Source organism: Oncorhynchus nerka, linkage group LG27 (genome assembly GCF_034236695.1).
Source record: "Oncorhynchus nerka isolate Pitt River linkage group LG27, Oner_Uvic_2.0, whole genome shotgun sequence".
Taxonomy (NCBI): Eukaryota; Metazoa; Chordata; class Actinopteri; order Salmoniformes; family Salmonidae; genus Oncorhynchus; species Oncorhynchus nerka.
The window spans coordinates 27,762,840-27,784,893 of record NC_088422.1 but is presented as its reverse complement, the minus strand read 5'-3'; the positions used below and the strand labels follow the sequence as shown (position 1 = coordinate 27,784,893).

General features: G+C 42.6%; 1 protein-coding gene across 1 annotated transcript in view; it reads left to right on the top strand.

Moving 5' to 3' along the window:
* The first annotated feature begins 1,137 nt into the window (after window positions 1-1,137).
* Window positions 1,138-22,054, top strand: part of LOC115111522 (E3 ubiquitin-protein ligase DTX1-like) — a 61,776-nt gene continuing 40,859 nt past the window's right edge. Inside the window, exons 1-2 of the mRNA XM_029637656.2 lie at window positions 1,138-1,197; window positions 2,549-3,226. Of these exons, the coding sequence (XP_029493516.1) occupies window positions 2,968-3,226 (259 nt within the window). The 5' untranslated portion in view covers window positions 1,138-1,197; window positions 2,549-2,967. The remainder of the gene's footprint in view (window positions 1,198-2,548; window positions 3,227-22,054) is intronic.

Here is a 22,054-nt window from a genome sequence, read left to right as displayed (position 1 = left end):
ATATATAAGAGAGAGAGAGATGGAAGGCAACTTTACCACAAGTGCTGATCTAGGATCAGGTCCCCTCCTGTCCCTATTGCCTAACCTTATTAATTATGACCTTAAAGGCAAAACTGATCCTATTTCAGCACTCTGGGACACAGTCAAATCTCTACAAGTACATAGGGCTCAATTTGGGATTTGGCCTAGACCAAGTCCCTCACACTGCACTATACAAATTCACTCACGTGTGCACACCTCTCTGGTGGCCCCATCCCATCAATGTAGCAATCTTTGCAAACGGCTGCTTCAATAAGTATTGAGGGGAGGTCGTAACAGGCTTACCTAGACACGGTTCGCTACACTATAATAATGTCAAATTCATAACTCAAGTCATACGTAGAAGTATCCGCTGCCGCGAGACTGGTCTTTCTGTTAGACCTATCTCTCTATAGCCTATATCCTATCTAGTCTCTTGTGTCGCTTCCCACAACGATGCTACTGAGGGTTGTGGAGCAACAGTCCAGTGTGCTGTTATGTGCACACCGCGTAGGCTTTTCTCCCATTGTCGGCTTGGGTCTACCGTATATAGCCTAATGAAATTCACCGGAAGCCCTCAGATCAAAGCGTTGAAGATGACCCATTTCATGCAATGATTTTAAAAATGTGTTGAATAAATAGGCTTATATAGTTGATTTAATTCCTTTCCATGTTACCAATATGTTGCTGTTTTTAGAATAGACTTGTTCACCGTCGTCTCGTTTTCACTTCAGCGACGCAACATCCTCTGAATTTTCCACAACTCTACGCGATTACGCGCGTAGCCAAGAGGACGGTAGAGATTTGCATTACAGGTGCTCGTGGACCTTTGTGAGTAATTTTGGACCACTTTGCATGTTCAGTGTGTAAGCGAATTCATTTAATACATCAAAGGGGAAAACACCAGAACAGTCCTACAGCAGGAATGGTTCTGCACCTCTAACGTTCGGATGATTGTAATTGGGGCATGCGTTTTATTGTTTATCCATAGCGGACTGTCGGAGTTTCGATAAATCTAGATGCAAAAAACAAAACATAGCAAATAATTGGAAATAACGAGGCTCTGCTTGATTATGGGGGTATCTATAATCTGAAATGCATTTTTATTTGTAATGTTTAGGAAGGAAATATTACAGGCTTGAATAACGCGTCTGTCCTGCATAATAGAAGACAACATTTGTAAGTATGCCTGCGTTATAGCCTAGATCACAACCTATGATTTGATTTTGCACCTGTGTTTATTTTTGCATGAATATGTCAATGCAAACTCCACTGGATTAGAACAATTAACCTCGATTATTACAATGGTTTATCGAGTCCGGCGAAAATTGTGCTTTAACGTCTATAGCCTATATATTTTTTTTATTTAGAATTAAGATCTCAGTACTATGTTTTGGATTAGGCTATAATTATATTCAACACAGACGCTTGAAAGGTGAACAGGAATGCAAAATGTCGGTGTAGAGATCTCGGTCATATTGTATACCATTGAGGAATATCGTGCACATAATTGTAAATTATGAATAAATAAACTGTAGTAATTAAATCCCAAACCACCCCCACCCCTTCTACGCGATGGGAAGTGTGTGGATCATGATTGTCCAGTATTGCCAAGACATGGTATTACAATCTTCATCCCCAGACCTATGGTTTTGCTTTGTGTAGGCTACATCCATGGCATGATTGACTCCAATTATTCTTACCGTGCCTTTGATCAGGGTTTCCCAAACTTGGTCCTGGGGCCTCCCAGGCCTGAACGTTTTGGTTTTTGCCCTAGCACTACACAGCTGATTCAGATCATCTAATTTTGATGATGAGTTGATTATTTGAATCAGCTGTGTAGTGCTAGAGAAAAAATGGATAGTGAGTTGATTATTTAAATCAGCTGTGTAGTGCTAGAGAAAAAATGGATAGTGAGTTGATTATTTAAATCAGCTGTGTAGTGCTAGAGAAAAAATGGATAGTGAGTTGATTATTTAAAGCAGTTGTGTAGTGCTAGAGGGATGTCAAACTCATTCCATGGAGGGCCTTGTGTCTTTTGGTTTGGCCTTGAATTAAGACCTAGACAACCAGGTGAGGGGAGTTCCTTATTCATCAATCAAGTACAGGAGAGGAGCGAAAACCCGCAGACATTCGACCCTCCGTGGAATGAGTTTGACGTGTGCTAGGGCAAAAACCAAAACGTCCACCCATGAGGCCCCAGGACCGAGTTTGTGAAACCCTGCAGGTGATAAATATGCTCACAAGGGAAATTGTGTCACCATACTACTTAGAAATCACTACGCAAAGAATTTATGCTCCTGCAGCAGCATGCTTATTATGGGGTAATAACATTGCAAGGGTTAATGGTATCCTATGAATGAATTTAAATGGTAATCTGTTTAATATGGCTATTGTTGCCATTTTTCCCCTTTAGTTAAAAGACATGGTGAGATTTCTTTTTAAAAATAAACTCAGGACCAATTCTACCATTGTGCATTTTCAATCTGGTTGGTATCACATGTACTTTCCTGTCTCCTGTCTGATTTAGAGTGTATATCCCACGTTCATTCTGCTGGGGTTTTCTGAGACTGCTCCGGCTGTATACTTTTGCAAAGCTCATCAACATCTTCAGCCACTTCAAACACATCATGCCACAAGAGGAGGGAGCCTAGCTGCTTTTGGCATTTTAAAAAGACGCTGATCAAAGAAGAAGTCAAAACTGCAGTAAAGAAAACGCCTTCAGTAAGACAGTGAGTTTCTTGAGTGAATCAGAAGACTCCACCGGACCTGTGCCCTGGAAACAACACCATTTGACTGACAACTATCAGAGTGACTGCTGACCTCACAGTTGTAATTGTTGTTTAAAAAAAGAAGAAATGTGTGGGCATCTCTGGTGACCTGCTGGGTAGCAGTGGTCTTCTTGTGCTTTAGTAGGAGTGGCTGAACCACGATTACCATAGTGGGACAATGGCACGGCCAGGCTCTGGGGTGCTGGTGTCAGTCAACGGGCTGGGGTACCCCCCTCAGAACCTGGCCCGGGTGGTGGTGTGGGAGTGGCTGAATGAACATGGGCGCTGGCGGCCCTACAACGTGACAACTTGCCACCACATAGAGAACGTACTGAAGGGGGATGCGCGGGGGACTGTGGTCCTTGGACAGGTGGATGCCCAACTTGCCCCTTACGTCATAGACCTGCAGTCCATGCACCAGTTCAGACAGGACACAGGTAAGAACCATTCAAGAACCACTGTGTAGTTCATCATCATGTGATACATACAGGGGTCACAGACAATGATATAACTATTTCCTATTATTTATGAATTTCAATGGTTGAATAGATGAACAATGTAAAAGGTGCAGTCCATGCCACAGCATGCAGTACATATTATTTACAGTGCCTTCAGAAAGTATTCACACCCCTTGACTTTTTCCACATTTTGTTGTGTTACAGCCTGAATTTAAAATTGATTACATGTAGGTATTGTGTTACTGATCTACACACAATACTCTATAAAGTCAGTGGAATTATGGTTTTAGAAATTTGTACAAAAAAAAAATGGACCACTGCTGAAAAGTCTTGAGCCAATAACTATTCAACCACTTTGTTATGGCAAGCCTAAATAACTTCAGGAGTAAAAATGTGCTTAACAAGTCAGACAATAATTTGCATGGACTAACTCTAACAAACAAGATTTTTGAATGACTACCCCATCTCTGGACCCCCACACACAATGATCTGTAAGGTCCCTCAGTCGAGCAGTGACTTTCACGCACAGATTAAACAACAAAGACCAGGGAGGTTTTCCCAATGCCTTGCAAAGAAGGACACCTACTGGTAGATGGGTAACATTTTTTTAAAGAAGACATTGAACATTCCTTTGGTAAAAGGGAATTTATTTATTTCCATGACAGATTTAAAAAGCAATTTTGGACTGACCATTGTAGATATTTTCAAATACATGCAACTTAAGTTTCATATTAAGACATTTCGATTTGAATCTTTTGGACATCAGATTCATCTTGAGGGAAACCTATTTGATTCAGAAAAGATATTCATATGGTAGGTAAGATATATATTTATATAGAAAACATTGCAGAGAGCCTTTCCAACTGAAACTCTTTGAGAAAAATATAAGCTACTGGAACCAAAACTTTAAAATAACTGATATTGGAGGGAATGTTGGAACATAACTAATGAAATTACAGTTATGTAATTTCATGTACGCTTAATCCAGTATAAACTAATGTATAGAATTTACACAAAATTCACAAATTCTACAGCACAACGGAAGTATAAAAGGAATAATGACGCAATAATCCATGCCTTCTGGGAATGCTATAACATCCAGAAGTTATGGGCTGAGTTAGAAAGTTGGCTGTCAGAAGTAGTACAATGTAAATATAATTTTAATCTGTCTGTCTGCATATTTCAAGACATGGCATATGAGGGTGCAGTGAGATACCCAATGGGTTTGACAAATACTTTTCTTGTCATCTTGAAAAAAACCTATATACTTAACTGTAAATCAACCAATCCTCCATCGTTAACACAATGGAAAGGTTAAATGCTTTATTATCTAAATGTTGAAAGTATGTGGGTGACGGGAGAGAAACAAAATGGTGCAGTTTGAGGCCATGTGGCGGAGAGTGATACGGGCGCTGGAGATGGTGTGAGCAGGTGGGTCTGGGCATGGGTGATGTTGTGGATGTTTGTGTGCATCTGTATGTTGTCGCTTGTATGTGGATGTTTTGCATTGTAATTTTTTTTATCATACATAAAATCTTACATCTTTCCTAACTTAGTTAATGGAGAGAAAAGAAACTGCTCAGGAGACCAATGGTGATTTGAAACCAGTTAGAGTTAAATTGCTGCGAGGATGGATGAACAACATTGTTGTTACTCCACAATACTAACCTAAATGACAGAGTGAAAAGAAGGAAGCATGTACAGAATAAAAATATTCCAAAACATGCATCCTGTTTGCAATAAGGCACTAAAGTAATATTGCTAAGAATGTGGCAAAGAACTTAACTTTTTGTCCTGAATACAAAGCATTGTGTTTTGGGCAAATATAACACATCACTGAGTACCACTCTTCATATTTTGAAGCATGGTGGTGGATGCATCATGTTATGGGTATGCTTGTCATTAGCAAGGACTAGGAAGTTTTTTAGGAAGAAAAGGAATAGAGCTAAGCACATGCAAAGTCATAGAGGAAAACCTGGTTCAATCTTCTTTCCAACATACACTTGGAGACAAATCCACCTTTCAGCAGGACAATAACCTAAACACAAGGCCAGATATCCACTGGAGTTACGTACCAAGACGACATTGAATCTTCCTGAGTGGCCTTGTTACAGTTTTGATTTAAATCGTCTTGAAAATCTCTGGCAACACTTAAATGGCTGTCTAGCAATGATCAACAACCAACATGACAGAGCTTGAATAATACAAATAAAAAAATAGCAGGCAAATATTGTACAATCCAGGTTTGACTTACCCAGAAAGACTCACAGCTATAATCACTGTCATAGGTGATTCTAACATGTATTGACTCATGGGGTCCCATTAATTAAATGTCATTGGAGGAGTGGTTGAGTGACCTACTTTTCCCCATCATATCTTGTTTCTGTGGCTACAGCTAGAGATGCAGGTGTAATTTGGTTAGCTAGCAAGAAATGTGAATCGCTTTGCTAGCTAACTAGCTATACTGAACATGAACAACTGTTATCCAGTCAGCATATCGCTTGTGTTCGTAAATTCACTCTGCCGATCTACTCCGTTTTCAGATCACTCTCGTCTGTGTGCCAGAGAGCGCATAATAACTGATGAATTTACAGACGCGCAACACTCGCTGAATATGACGGATTTTAAATTGTTGCCAGCAGCAGTGTTAGTCACTAATGCTCTAGATAACATGTAAATAGCCGAACTAGCTCTGCTAGGGTGAGTAAAATGGTCAGAGTTAGGTGTTCTCTCATTAGTGTCTGGAAGTAGTTAGCAAGCTAGCCAACTTTAGCTAGTTAGCTTGGGTGCTTGACTACCTTTGGGAGGAACGCTCGGATCAACCCTACTCCTCTGACAGAGCGTCCCGTGTCATAGTGCAGTGCGCACTCTGAACACTCGGAGCGCGAAACGCTCTGAATTTACATTTACATTTACATTACATTTAAGTCATTTAGCAGACGCTCTTATCCAGAGCGACTTACAAATTGGTGCGTTCACCTTAAGACATCCAGTGGAACAGCCACTTTACAATAGTGCATCTAAATCTTTTAAGGGGGGTGAGAAGGATTACTTTATCCTATCCTAGATATTCCTGAAAGAGGTGGGGTTTCAGGTGTCTCTGGAAGGTGGTGATTGACTCCGCTGTCCTGGCGTCGTGAGGGAGTTTGTTCCACCATTGGGGGGCCAGAGCAGCGAACAGTTTTGACTGGGCTGCGCGGGAACTGTACTTCCTCAGTGGTAGGGAGGCGAGCAGGCCAGAGGTGGATGAACGCAGTGCCCTTGTTTGGGTGTAGGGCCTGATCAGAGCCTGGAGGTACTGAGGTGCCGTTCCCCTCACAGCTCCGTAGGCAAGCACCATGGTCTTGTAGCGGATGCGAGCTTCAACTGGAAGCCAGTGGAGAGAGCGGAGGAGCGGGGTGACGTGAGAGAACTTGGGAAGGTTGAACACCAGACGGGCTGCGGCGTTCTGGATGAGTTGTAGGGGTTTAATGGCACAGGCAGGGAGCCCAGCCAACAGCGAGCTGCAGTAATCCAGACGGGAGATGACAAGTGCCTGGATTAGGACCTGCGCTGCTTCCTGTGTGAGGCAGGGTCGTACTCTGCGGATGTTGTAGAGCATGAACCTACAAGAACGGGCCACCGCCTTGATGTTAGTTGAGAACAACAGGGTGTTGTCCAGGATCACGCCAAGGTTCTTAGCGCTCTGGGAGGAGGACACAATGGAGTTGTCAACCGTGATGGCGAGATCATGGAATGGGCAGTCCTTCCCGGGAGGAAGAGCAGCTCCGTCTTGCCGAGGTTCAGCTTGAGGTGGTGATCCGTCATCCACACTGATATGTCTGCCAGACATGCAGAGATGCGATTCGCCACCTGGTCATCAGAAGGGGGAAAGGAGAAGATTAATTGTGTGTCGTCTGCATAGCAATGATAGGAGAGACCATGTGAGGTTATGACAGAGCCAAGTGACTTGGTGTATAGCGAGAATAGGAGAGGGCCTAGAACAGAGCCCTGGGGGACGCCAGTGGTGAGGAGACAGATTCTCGCCACGCCACCTGGTAGGAGCGACCTGTCAGGTAGGACGCAATCCAAGCGTGGGCCGCGCCGGAGATGCCCAACTCGGAGAGGGTGGAGAGGAGGATCTGATGGTTCACAGTATCGAAGGCAGCCGATAGGTCTAGAAGGATGAGAGCAGAGGAGAGAGAGTTAGCTTTAGCGGTGCGGAGGGCCTCCGTGATACAGAGAAGAGCAGTCTCAGTTGAATGACTAGTCTTGAAACCTGACTGATTTGGATCAAGAAGGTCATTCTGAGAGAGATAGCGGGAGAGCTGGCCCAGGACGGCACGTTCAAGAGTTTTGGAGAGAAAAGAAAGAAGGGATACTGGTCTGTAGTTGTTGACAATTTACAAACAGACAATTTGACAACGCTCTGAATTTACGAACGACTCAAAGCACACTGGAGGCAATTTACGAACGCACCCTTAGTTGTCAATTAAATGTATTTGGCATCGATCAAATGGGCGGGCAGGCAAGTTCCCAGTCAGTTGTCAAAATGTGGGTTGGGACAAGCATTTTATTCCCCATCGTTTAACAGTGCAATTTTGAAGTTCCCAAATCTAAGAGGACTCCCATGGTATTTACATATTTGCAGAAATCCATTCACGGCGAATGCGTTTGTTCTAGTGATCTAAAGTCGCACTTTTGTTACTGCCTGTAAACACACAGTCCAGTTTAAAGTGAATGATGGCAGGCCCGTGTGGCAAATAGTTATTTGCATAAAGGTCTGTTGAGCTCTGATTGGCTATGGCGCACCGGCCTGTGTAGACTCCGGGCCTGGACAAGACATGTTGTTTAGGTTTTATTTGTTGCTGTGTCTATAAATTGTCCAAACACACAGCCATTTTCCCACTCTATATCGCTATAGAATTTTCAAAAATGCCTTAATCTACATTATTCCCAAACATTCTATGAGTTTGTGAAAAAGGGCTCGCTTGTCAGATTTTTTTTTTTTTAAGTGTCATGTTCTTCCTGGGGGTGTATATGAATGGATTTTTAATACGAGTTCATGTTTCGAAAACGCTGTCAGTTCCACTTCTATTCCCTCTTCTTCTATGCTACAGTTTTAATGTCATGACCTTGCTGAGACAGCGGAGCATTTGTCAAGTGAGCAAGCAACTGCTCTAATCGCCACTCTCTCCATCGCCATAAAAAAAAGGACATTATATTTTCTGTAAAAAAAAAAAATTGTGAACAATAAATCGTTTTCATGTTTGGTTTTGATGTGGTATTTTCATGGTTCATCTTATTGTACTCACAGTGGTGATAAACCTATCAATCATTTATGATGAGCAAAGCGACATTTCACTCTACCTAGTTAGTAGATAGAGATATTCTTAGAAATAGAGGATAGAGATATTCAGTACATAAACCTAAGGTTACAATCCCAGCAAAAAGCAACCGTAACGTACTAGGCTTTTCATTCATCCTCTAGGTTGCTTGGTCATTGAGCTTCCAAATGTATTCCACTGAGGTGTTCATCCGCCTACCTCTGTTGCTTCTGTTTATTGGAGTTATGAGTGTGTTTGCCTAAGATTATCAAAGCGTTCTTCTTATCTGAGTTTTAGATGTATCTGCCGTCGCAGTGTGTTGAGGGAGGAGAGTATGCATGCATGCGGGCGATGTCACAGTGCCGAGAACCGAGCTGCTGTCCGGATCTTGGAATCTATTCTACCCATAGGCTAAGCCAACCTGTACTCTTATCTACAGCAGGCTAATGGGTGTTACTGTTTCATCAGGAAGCCACAAAGATGAAGTAAACAAATGTAATCACTGAATTCACATTACGTTTGCTATTTCATTCAGCCACAGAATTGAAACAAATGATATTGTATCCAAATTTCGCATTGTTTAAAGTTAAGAGATATCATGCACGCAAAGTAATTAGACTGGGTGTATAAGTATGCCTCCAGGATAATATGATAAAGTTGGCCTCACGTATAGGCCCTTGAAAAAATCAATAAAACCAAGGATATACAAAATCCATCAGATTAACAGTTTTTAATCAAGCCAGCAATGCAAATAACTCAGTGAGTGACAGTATACAGGTATTATTGCATGTTGACTAACCAATCGCAGTGAAATTGCACTGAACAAAAATATAAATGCATCATGCAACAATTTCAAAGATTTTACTGAGTTACAGTTCATATAATAAAATCAGTCAATTTAAATAAATTCATTAGGCCCTAACCTATGGATTTCACATGACTGGGAATACAGATATTCATCTGTTGGTCACAGATACCTTTTAAAAAAAAAGGTAGGGTCTTAGATCAGAAAACTAGTCAGTATCTGCTGAGACCACCATTTGCCTCATACATCTCCTTCGCATAGAGTTTATCAGGCTGTTGATTGTGGAATGTTGTCCCACTCCTCTTCAATGGCTGTACGAAGTTGCTGGATATTGGCGGGAACTTGAACACACTGTCGTACACGTCAATCCAGAGCATCCCAAACATGCTCAGTGGGTGACGTCTGGTGAGTCTTCAGGCCATGGAAGAACTGGGACATTTTCAGCTTCTAGGAATTGTTCACAGAGCCTTGCAACATGGACCGTGCAGTATCATGCTTAAAAATGAGGTGATCGCAGTAGATTAATTGCATGACAATGGGACTCAGGATCTCATCACAGTATCTCTGGGCATTCAAAGTGCCATCGATAAAATGCAATTGTGGTCGTTGTCCGTAGCTGATGCCTGCCCATTCAGTAATCCCACCACCACCATGGGGTACTGCAACGTTGACATCAGCAAACCGCTTGCCCACACGACGCCATATACGCTGTCTGCTATCTGACCGGTACAGTTGAAACAGGGATTCATCTGTGAAGAGCACACTTCTCCAGCATGCCATTGGCCATCGGAGGAGCGCATTTACCCACTGAAGTCTGTTACGATGCCAAACTGCAGTCAGGTCAAGACCCTGGTGAGGACAACGAGCACACAGATGAGCTTCCCTGAGACTGTTTCTGATACCAAAGTTCTTTGGTTGTGCAAACCCACAGTTTCATCAGCTGTCCGGGTTGCTTGAGACGTCAGTGGCATTGTGTTTTTTAGAGTGGCCTTTTATTGTCCCCAACACAAGGTGCACCTGTGTAATGATCATGCTGTTTAATCAGCTTCTTGATATGCCCCACCTGTCATGTGGATAGATTATCTTGGCAAAGGAGAAATGCTCACCAACAGGGATTTGAGAGAAAAAAGCTTTTTGTTCATATTGAACATTTCTGAGATATTTTATTTCAACTCATGAAACATGGGACCAACACTTTACATGTTGCATTTATATTATTGTTCAGTATAGATTAAGTCTAGTCATGATCAGTTTCATATATTCTATTCAGTTAGTCTTAGTAGATTGTCTTGGTAGCGGCATTGACGTTGTTGGTTGGCTAGCAAGCAAAACATGACGTTACACATCGTTCACTTTTGGGAAAACTGGTCCAACTTTAAATCAAGTCAAAGTGTATTTGTCACATATGCCGAATACAACAGGTGTAGGTAGACCTTACAGTGAAATGCTTACTTGCAAGCCCTAACCAACAGTGCAATTTTTAAGTTAAAAAAAGGTATTAGGTAAACAATAGATACAGTAAGTAAAGAAAAAATAAACATTAAAATGACAGTGAACATAACAGTAGCAAGGCTATATACAGGTGGTACCGGTACAGAGTCAATGTGCGGGGGCACCGGTTAATCGATCTAATTGAGGTAATATGTACATGAATGTATAGTTAAAGGGACTATGCATAGATGATAAACAGAGAGTAGCAGCAGCGTAAAAGAGGGGTTGGCGGGACACACACACACACAATGCAAATAGTCTGGGTAGCCATTTCATTACCTGTTCAGGAGTCTTATGGCTTGGGGGTAGAAGCTGTTGAGAAGCCTTTTGGTCACTTAGTAGCTAGCTATCGTTAGTTCAAATAAAGCAAAATTGTATTAAAATGAAAGTGCAATTGTACAGTATAAACCATTAATTTCTGAATGAGGTCCTAGAAGGAGGGTTCTCGGTTGAACGTGGACGCGTATCAGACAATCCTTAAGTTGCACTTTGAAACCCACACCCACTGTGACGTAGCACAGAGGGTGTGGGTTTCAACTGCCCAGCAGTTGAAATGGTGTGAAAAGACTGTGCCCATACCAGCTAGTGCAGTCTATTCCTTTTTCATAAAATATCACCTCACTTAGGTTACACGGGATTGGCTAACAATAATGTTTTGCTATGTGGATTGAAATCATATTAGCTGGTGTGAATGTGACAGAGGCAGTAACTTAGCATGGCTGCCTGTCAAACCTGCCTAAAGAAGTGCCGTGGGCGATTTTCTTTTTGCTCTTCCTGTCATTGTGCCCTCTTATAGAGTATAACAGAGAGCTGCATGTGTCTAGGACTGGGTGGCTGAGATAGAGAGGGGAACCAGCCAACCGTTTGTCAGCCATTACCATGGCGCTGGGCCTGACGTTTATCGCTCCTCATTGTGGCATTTTCCGTGTTACCTTCCCCCTCGGCTGGGATAAAACTGTCACAAAAGGTGCAGACGGACGACATCCTGGACACCCTCTCCTCCTGCTAAAAACTGTGATAGGCTCCTCAAGCTATGGCTGTCCTATTGATCTGTCTTCATATAGGGCCCTGGTGAGAGGCAATGCCATATTGATGCACTGCCACCATTTACATGAAACCGTAGCCTCCGCTCTGTTTATGGCTTTCAATACATTTGTTTACAGTGGATGTTTGCTATGTGAAGGACAGGTGCAAAACCACAATCAATCAGACTGCTGTAGGGCCTCGTATTCTTCCTTGGGAAGACCGTGGTTTATATGCCAGTGTGGATTATGTCTACTGCAGCTGTGGATGGAGCTAGAGGCTGGAAACAGCAGTGTTGTGTTATGCTTGTGTGTCCATGGTGTGCCAGGTTGAGTGTGAGTGCTCTGTCATTTGGGTGGTGTGTGTTCTCTCTCTTCACGCTGTCCGGGATCTGGACAGTCTCCTGTGCCTTTGGGCAAACCCAGACCGCCAATGGGTAGGATCCAGACCATAGACCTACACACACCAAACCCATAGCCCATACTACCCTAATGAGACAGCAGCAGCTCTATTTTAACTCTTCTTCTCCCTGTAATCAGTGAAGCATGGCGGCAGCAGCACACACCACAGCCTGTGCAGCAGGGCCCCTCTCTCTGAGCCTGCCAGGCACATCTACATGCTACTGACATTTTAAACACAGGGATTACACAGATCTCAGTTCCGTGCTGGCTTGTGAAGAGAAGATACCAGTCGGTGGTGAAGTGTAAAAAAAATATTTACCAACTTGTGCCTGCATAAGTGCATCCGTACGTGTGTGTGTGTATGTGTGTGGAAGAATACCTGTCTGGAGGCTGGAAATGGGTTAGTTCATATGCAACGTGGATCGATCCATTTACCTTCCCAGAGGAGTGTTTGAAACCCTAAACACTGCTGTGGACTGATCCCCTTTCACTCCACCAACTCCCATAGTACAACACAGGAGCTTATCAGCCAACGCTATCATACTCTAACACTCTCCCTGACACTTGCCAGTCTGAAAGGGTTCACACTGCCATGCATAACCTCAGTGCTGCATCTCCACCATTTCTCTCTTTCTCCTGATGATTGAAAGCCAATGTAGAGAAGCCAGTAACCCCATCTATGCATCACACACTGTCACTGAACACTACATGAGTGTTACATATGCAGAACATGACATTAGACACACAAACACTGTTGTTTGTAATTTCATCCCATGAGACATGAATGTGCTATGCTATTTTAGCATGGAAATCAACACGCTTGAAACTCCACCGCAGCTTATGACTAATCAACATGTTGAACCTGTGACTACTTCATGTTATGCTATGACTATAAAGACATTATAGAATGTGCATACTGTACCACTGAGTGTATAGAACATTAGGAACACCTTCTCTTTCCATGACATAGACTGACCAGGTGAATCAAGGTGAAAGCAATGATCCCTTATTGATGTGACTTGTTAAATCCACTTCAATCAGTGTAGATGAAGGGGAGGAGACAGATTAAATAAGGATTTTTAAGCCTTGAGACAATTGAGACATGGATTGTGTACGTGTGCCATTCAGAGAGTGACGATTTAAGTGCCTTTGAACGGGGGTATGGTGGTAAGTGCCATGTGCACCGGTTTGAGTGTGTCAAGAACAGCAACGCTGGTGGGTTTTTCACGCTCAACATTTTCCGATCTGTATCAAGAATGGTCCACCACCCAAAAAACATCCAGCCAACTTGACATAATTGTGGAAAGCGTTGGAGTCAACATGGGCCAGCATTCCTGTGGAACTCTTTAGTCACATTGTGGAATTTATGTCCCGTAGATTCGAGGTTGTTCTGAGAGCAAAATGGGGTTTAATTCAATATTAGAGAGCTATTCCTAATGTTTTGTGTCACGGATCCCCCTGGTACTGCTGCTCATTCTCTTTACCAGTTCCGGAGGTTAACGTCACCAGCCTTCTAGGCTGCACTGAACTGTGTCATTACGCACACCAGGTTCCAATTCCTCACTGATTGTGTTTGTATAAATGTGCCCTTTGTTTCCCCGTTGGGCTGTGGATTATTGTTCACATGTCCGTTGGTCGTGTGAGTACGTATGTGTTGTCGCAGCCTGTACTGCATGTTTTGTGCTGCGTGTTTTGCGTGTCGTTCTACGAGGTTTACCCTTGCTCTTTTGTTTGGGTACGTCCCAGTGTTTTGTATGCATGTTTGTTTTGGGTGTATTCCTGCGCATGTCTCCAAATCCTTTACACCAGCGTGACATTTTGTACACTGAGTATATGTACCCTTTTAGATAAATTGTTTATAAACACAATATTCTTCAGAAACACTGTAGCCTTTAGTTAATAACTTTTCTGCTACTGAGTGAGATTTACAGTAGGCTACATTGTGGGTTGCTGGTCTGACATTCTAGTGTGTAGTCAATCAGAGCGGCTCCATTCCATTGCTATGGCCAGTGTCGTGCATTGTTTCTACTCCCTGTTTGTTTCGGTATTGTAGGCGTGAGAACCTGCTCTCCTCTGACCTGCTTTCTCTGTGCTCACGCTCCTCGTTGACTAATTAAAACCGTGTTGGTGATTACTACACTGCCTGTGGTGGAAAAAGAGAGACAGAAAATGAAAGCCATCACTTTCCATTTTCATGTGTAGATGACAACCGGCAGTAACTGCGGTCTTGGTTCTATTGCTGTCGACAGCATCTTGCTGAGTGTGTGTACTGTGTGTGTGGGTCGTTTCAGTGATGTGTGGAAGGGAGTTCTGTGAAGGATTCCTGCTATGTACGTGCTACAGGTCAGGTATGAGTTGGCCGTCAGGCGTCACTGTGTGAAATTAAAACGTTACTGGGGTTGGTGTGTGTGATGCCCTCCCTGTCAAGGCAGGCGTGTTGTGGATTGACACAATGGGGTTATTTTGAGCAGATATTCTATGCACTGGTTAGATAAGACCATGTCAGTGTTAAGATTGTTGAGTGAGACAGAATGTTCCTACCTTCATTTTAACACCGGTGTCATGATTTACCGTCATTACATCCAAAGCTGAGATGAGTAGATTTGATGAATCACAAGCTACAGTATGCTCCCAAATGAACTCACGAAAGCGAAAAAATAACGAAAAAATAATTTTGTCTGTCATAGTTGAAGTGTACCTCTGATGAAAATTACAGGCCTCATCTTTTTAAGTGGGAGAATATGCACAATTGGTGGCTGACTAAATACTTTTTTGCCCCGCTGTATGCATAGTCACTTTAACGATACCTACATGTACATACTACCTCAATATGTCCGACTAACAGGTCTGTATATAGCCTTGCTACTCTTTTTTTCATGTCCTTTTACTGTTTTATTTCTTTACTTACCTACACACACACACATACCTTTTTTTCCCGCACCATTGGTTAGAGCCTGTAAGTAAGCATTTCACTGTTGTATACGGCGCACGTGACTTTGATTTGATTTGAAGTCATCTAAGTTCAGACTGGAGTAATTTTCAATTAAGAAAGTTGTAAAAATGTACTCAGACGCCTGTGACCCACTCGAAGCCTTATGCGACCCAAATATGGGCAGTGACCGACTGATTGAGAATCATTGATTTGCAGGATCACATTCTAACTTGAGGGGGCTATACAGCATTTATGCATATGGATCATAAATACTGTTTATAAAGACTGATTCTTTCAGTATCAACCAAGTACACACAGTCATACACTCCTGATCTCCATTCCCCTCACTGGACTCACCATTTCATGATTCTGGAATGGGAATGTAGCTCTGTGGTACTGTTCCACTCTCTAGCAGCTTGGAGAGGTAGTAGCCAACTGCTCCAGCTCCTGGGGTGAAAGTGACCCTTTGTTTCTGTTATTTCCTGGACCATGGGGCTGTAGTGTGTGTAGTTCTGGACTTGGTCCTGTGAGGAGGAGACATAGTCTGAGATGTGGCCTCTCCCTCCCTGATTATGGTAAACCAGCTGCTCTGGGCAGGCAACCTGGCACTCGCAACAGCGCAGTCAGACACCCAGGGCATCGCTCCCTCCTGTCAACCTCTAATTCAATGAGTCACTACTTTTAACTTCTGAGGTGGATATCTTTCTCATTCATCGAGGCTACAGCTTTTAAAACTGTTCTCTGCCGGTGAATCCCTCTGGGAGGACACTCAGATCAGCGTCTCGGTCTCCTCTCTCTCTAAACAACTCCATTAGGGTCTCCCACTCTGCTGCCTGGTTTAATCTATCACCATCTTCTGGGTGTCAGAAGGACATTGGTAGTTAAGCTGTGACCACCTGGGTTGATTCTCGGTGTGCCCTCAAAACAACTGAAGTGAACAAGTAGAGCTCAGTTTGAGGCTTTAATGATTAAATAGATGTAAGAACATACTGGCTTCAAGTTTACATTGGTGCTGTTTTGAATCATTGTGGAAATAAGTGGATGATGCTGCCAGAAGTTTACATCAGCTCTCAACTAAAGACAAACAGAATTTGTTGTTTGGCAATTTGATATGAACTAGTTTAGGAGAGTGTTTTGGCTTTTTATTTCTGCATGCTTTCTGTCCTAGCTCCAGAGGTTAGAAGATGTGTGCAGTCTTGTGCAGTCTGTCTGTCCCCAGGTCTTTGGTATGTGAAGACTTTACTCAAACCCTTAGGCTTTCCCAAGTACTAATGAAAATGAGAGGGGGATGACTGCAACAAGCCAGGGGAGGGACGATACAAGACACGTCTGGAAGACAACCCCGGGGGTTCACAGTCTGACACACACACGGACTTCTCCCACGGTACTACAATCACTTATTTTGATTGTTTGCCGCATGGCCACTCTGCAGAATATCAATGTGAATCTCTCTCTCTCTCTCTCTCTTTCTCTGTCTCTGTCTGTCTTGCACTCTCTGCTTTTCTTTTCTCTCTCCATCTTTCTCACTTTCACCTGTAAGCTGTTCTTGGTCCCACTCCAAGTTCTGTGAGTGTTCAGCAGGAGAAACATCCTGCCGCAGCCTGTGAGGTGAATAATATTGACCAGGTGTTCTTGGCAGAGCCCCCCTGACCAGGACCGGCTCCAGGCATAAGCGACACAAGTGGTTGCCTGGGGCCCCAGAAACCCCCCCACCCACCCAAAAAGTACTGTATGTAAGTACTGTATGTAAATACAGTACCAGTCAAAAGTTTGGGCACCTACTCATTCCAGGGTTTTTCTTTATTCTACTATTTTCTACATTGTAGATTAAAAAAATTAAAAAATAATTCACTTTTTTTTAACTAGGCAACTCAGTTAAGAACCAGTTCTTATTTACAATGACTGCCTAGGAACAGTGGGTTAACTGCCATGTTCAGGGGCAGAACAACAGATTTTTACCTTGTCAGCTCAAGGATTCGATCCACCAACCTTTCGGTTACTGGCCCAATGCTCTAACCACTAGACATCAAAACTATGAAATAACACATATGGAATCATGTAGTAACCAAAAAAGTGTTAAACAAATCAAAATACATTTAATGCAATCTAGAAAATAGTAAAAATAAAGAAAAACCCTTGAATGAGTAGGTGTCTCAACTTTTGACTGGTACTATGTATGTGTGTGTGTGTGTGTGTGTGTGTGTGTGTGTGTGTGTGTATTTTTAGGATCTCAGTCAGGGTCTCAAAGTACTGATTAGAGTTAGAATAGTAGAATACACAAGGTGCAAGTTTGAAATTTGGTAGTGCATCAGCCATTTTTATTATGTTAGTCACTGCTCACTCAATTAGCCATGTCAGCTAACAATTTTTTTGATTGATAAGTTAGTCCAGCCAGCTATCAAAACTTGTAGTAATCATGACTGAATAGTGACCTGGCACGCAGGGCAGGTGCCCTGGTGGCCTGACCTCCAGGGGGCCCTCATTGATTTTGTTTGTTACTCTCAGACATCATTAACATGGCAAAATGTGTAGAATTGCAGGAAATTTGCTTTAAAACTGAAACAATTTATCTCCACCCCATGGCAAAATGGGCAGAATTGCGGTCCCCCAGGCTCAGCCGGCCCTGACCTGACTCTGAGCTGTCCATCCTGAAGGGAGCACCGAGCGGCTTCACTTTCCAGACGTCTCATTAATAATGAAGGCAAACACACCGTCGGGGTTTGTTACTACTGTCTCAAGGTGAATTTGACTGGCTAAGAAATGGAATAGCCCTCAATACCTTTCTGACTCTCACATACTGTTTTGTCTATCAGTCTGAGAGACATTAGTCAATGTGAAAGGGAGTAGGAGTCACACCAGAGATGTCTTTTCTCTGGTTGAAAATGTGTGTGTGGGTTTTCACTGCAGATGGTTTCCCAGTTAATATGGATGCCTAACAGACGATAGATCTGAAGCAAAGATCACACATTGCAGCGCAATCTGTTAGATGGAATATTACCACGTTGATTTTAATCTGATGAATAATAAAATTATTGAAATATTTGAATAGAAATGCATTAATGTAGTTTTACTGCATTGTGTCCCCTTGGGGAACTTTGTCTAGAATATCAATAAATATAATTCAATATAGCCTCTAGAACTTCCAATAATCTGCTTGAGAATGCCCTAGAGACTTTTTTTCCCCTCAATAGTTGATCTTGGAAAAATATATATTTCTTTGCATTTGGAACAGTTATGCATCTAAAGTTGATTTGTTTACTTTATTTTAGGAACAATAAGCACCCTCCATCTATTCATAGTATACTAGCTACATGTAATTATCATTGTAATACAATACTTAGTGTGCACCAGTGTAGGCTAAAGGCTATAACTCCAATAGAAGACAGTTATCCCGAATTCAGGAGTCTCCCAAAGCACTAGTCATTCATATTTCATCATACAATGAGCTCCAAAACTATTGGGACAGTGACAACATTTTTGTTGTTTTGGCTCTGTACTCCAGCACTTTGGATTTGAAATGATACAATGACTGAGGTTAAATTGTAGACTCAGCTTTAATTTGAGTTTAGAAATTACAGCACTTTTTGTACATAATTCCTCTGTTTTAAGGGGACCAAAAGTATTGGGACAAATTCACTTATATACTATATGCCCCAGTCAACTGAAAGTGCTGTTATTGTGAAGTGGAAACATCTAGGAGCAACAACGGCTCATTCGCGAAGTGGTAGGCCACACAAGCTCACAGAATGGGACAACCGGGTGCTAAAGCGTGTAAACACTCACTACCGAGTTCCAAACTACCTCTGGAAACAACATCAGCACAAGAACTGTTCATCAGGAGCTTCATGAAATGGGTTTCCATGGCCGAGCAGCTGCACACAAGCCTAACATCCCCATGCGCAATGCCAAGCGTTGGCTGGAGTGGTGTAAAGCTCGCTGCCATTGGACTCTGGAGCAGTGGAAACGCTTTCTCTGGAGTGATGAATCACGCTTCATCATCTGGCAGTCCAACAAACAAATCTGGGTTTGGCGGCTGCCAGTAGAACACTATGGTGGACATTCCATGCAGTCAGCATGCCAATTGCATGCTCCCTCAAAACTTGAGACATTTGTGGCATTGTGTTGTGACACAGCTGCACATTTTTAAAGTGTCCTTTTATTGTCCCCAGCACAAGGTGCATCTGTGTAATGATAATGCCGTTTAATCAGCTTGATATGCCACACGTGTCAGATGGATGGATTATCTTGACAAAGGATAAAATGCTCACTAACGGGGATGTAAACACATTTGAGAAATAATATTTTGGCGCATATGGAACATTTCTGGGATCTTTTTTATTTCACCTCATGAAACATGGGACCAACGCTTTACATGTTGCATTTATATTTTTGTTCAGTATAGAAGTGTTTAGAAACATATTCTATTGTAATTTACAATTAAAGTGATTCCAAAATTACAGTACATAATACATTATTTACCATTAATTTGTATTGGGCACAAAAATATCTGAAACACAACCAAAACAAACAAGTTTGTAGAGTCACATGCTTGATGTAATCATTGTGTGCTAGGAATATGGGACCAAATACTCAACTTGTTACTACTTTAATACACATATATTTACATTTGTCCCAATACTTTTGGAACAACATGAAATAATTGTAAAATACACCAGATAAAACAATATTAATAATTGAATAGGATCTGTATGGGTTAAGCCCTGTATCAACAGCACAGTGAATAATAGCCTGTCCACTCAACCACAGCATCCTACAGGAAGCAGAGGCTATAGGGTACAATACACACCAAAAAATGAGGGTTCCTCAAGGGTTCTTTGGGAAGGGTGATGGTTCTTTGTGGAACCATATTGACCCCAAGAACCCCTTGAGCCCTTCAATGGTTCTTTGCTGTTAAAAAAAAAAGATTATTTCCTCTTTTAGTGATAATTCAAATGTAGGGGCGACGGCCTATTAGAATATTTGGGTGAGTGGTTTGTTCACAGCTCTTTTTGTGCAACCTGGAGTGAGAGTGTCAATCCAGTTGATCTAATCGGTTGTGTTATGAAATTACATGACTGTGGCTAGTGACAGTGTTTTGTGAAAGACTGACGTATGGCCTTATGTCATTTGAGAACGATTGACTAAGTCAGTTCTTAATTCTCTCCTCAGGGAACCCCAGCTGTTCCAGAGTTAGCACACCTGATTCAACTTCTTAATTAACACAATAATAAGACAAAGAATTGTAACAATATAATATTGCTGTTAAACCAGAATTTAAAAAACCTGTATTGTCCTACAAAGAACCTTTTGAGATTGGTTGTATAAAGAACCTTTGTCATTCGCCATAAAGAACCAAACAGAAGGGTTCTATATAGCCCCAAAAAGGGTTGTAACCATAGCAGAACCCTCTTTGGGTGCTACTGTATATTGAAACTTTTTATTATTTTTTATTTTTTTTATAGAAGCTTAGGAAATAGTTTTTTATAAAACACCATACAGGTTGCATTTAGAACCTTAAGAGCATGGTTCTTTATAGAACCTTAAAGGTTCCATATGGCACCAAAAAGGGTTCCACTATGGTTACAAGCCAAACAACCCTTATTTGGCACCATATAGAACCATTGTTTTTAGTGTGTACAGACCATCTACGCTTTTCTCTCTACATTTGCCAAGAGTAGAGTGTGAGAATGATACCCCCATTAGTTGTATTATTTGTTATGCAGTACATAGCAAAATCACCTTCCTGGGGCTTGATTAAATTCACATAATGAGTGTCCAGGGTCAGGAGGAGTGCACTGCACTGCACGCTTTTTTACTGGCTGATGGCTAACATGAAATATCGTCCTGTCAAGTAGATAAAGACTGCTTAGAGCAGGCGTGGGTTGATGGTGGGATTGCGTGTGCTTGTCACTCTCTCTTGTAGTGAGTGGAGTTAGAGAGAGATGCTGTTTGCCCACATGCAAGGTCACCTGTCAGAGATGGAGAGGCCTCTGAGCTCCAGCACTGCACTGCACTGTCTCCAGATGGCTCAGACAGATAGACACCTGCACTCACCGCACAGGCCCCCCACCTGCCACCACCCACCTCCCGCCCCAACACATTACAGTACTGCATAGTGCCTGCTCTGCCAACAAGAAGGCTGCTTACTGTATCCTCTGTGGCAGGCCTGGGCAGTGTCTCTTATTTTTTATTTTTTTTATTGTCATTTAGACGCCTGCATCCAGAGCAAAGTCAGGAGGGTTGTTTAAGGGTCTGTTGCATTGCTGCAGTACAATATCAGTCTTCATGTGGTAAGCCAAACTCAATTTTAGAAAGTTTTTTGGGGGGTTTGTCTCTATTTTTTACAACCATACTCTGCACAAGTGCTTTGTAACTGGCTAGCTCCCCAGGGCAGGAGGGTGGGGATCTGCTACACCCCCCCTAGATTTTCTTGTTTGGCAGCCTGACTGAGGAGGACTGAGTCAGAGGGGGCTGATCTGCTCTGCTGCAGTATTCACATTGTAAGCTTGCCTGGTTGAGGAAGAGTGAGACATTATTTTATTCCTCCGTGGCAGAGTAGCTCTCTGCACATCACCAACCCTCTCCTGCAAGCCTCTTCCTGCCCTCCCAACCACCTGTACCTTTTCATCCTTTGTTCATCTATCACGTCGGCTAGAGAGAGGAGCTTGCTGCTGCTTCTGTAGGGATTCTAGGTTGGGGAGTAGTTACCACAGCCACAAAGGGGGGGGATTCAGGAGGGAGGAGAAGGTGGCAAAGAGCTTCCTAGGGTTAGAGGCAGATGCTTGGAATTTAGAGTGGTAGAAAGTGGCTTTAGCAGCAGCGACAGAAGAGGAAAATGTAGAGAGGAGG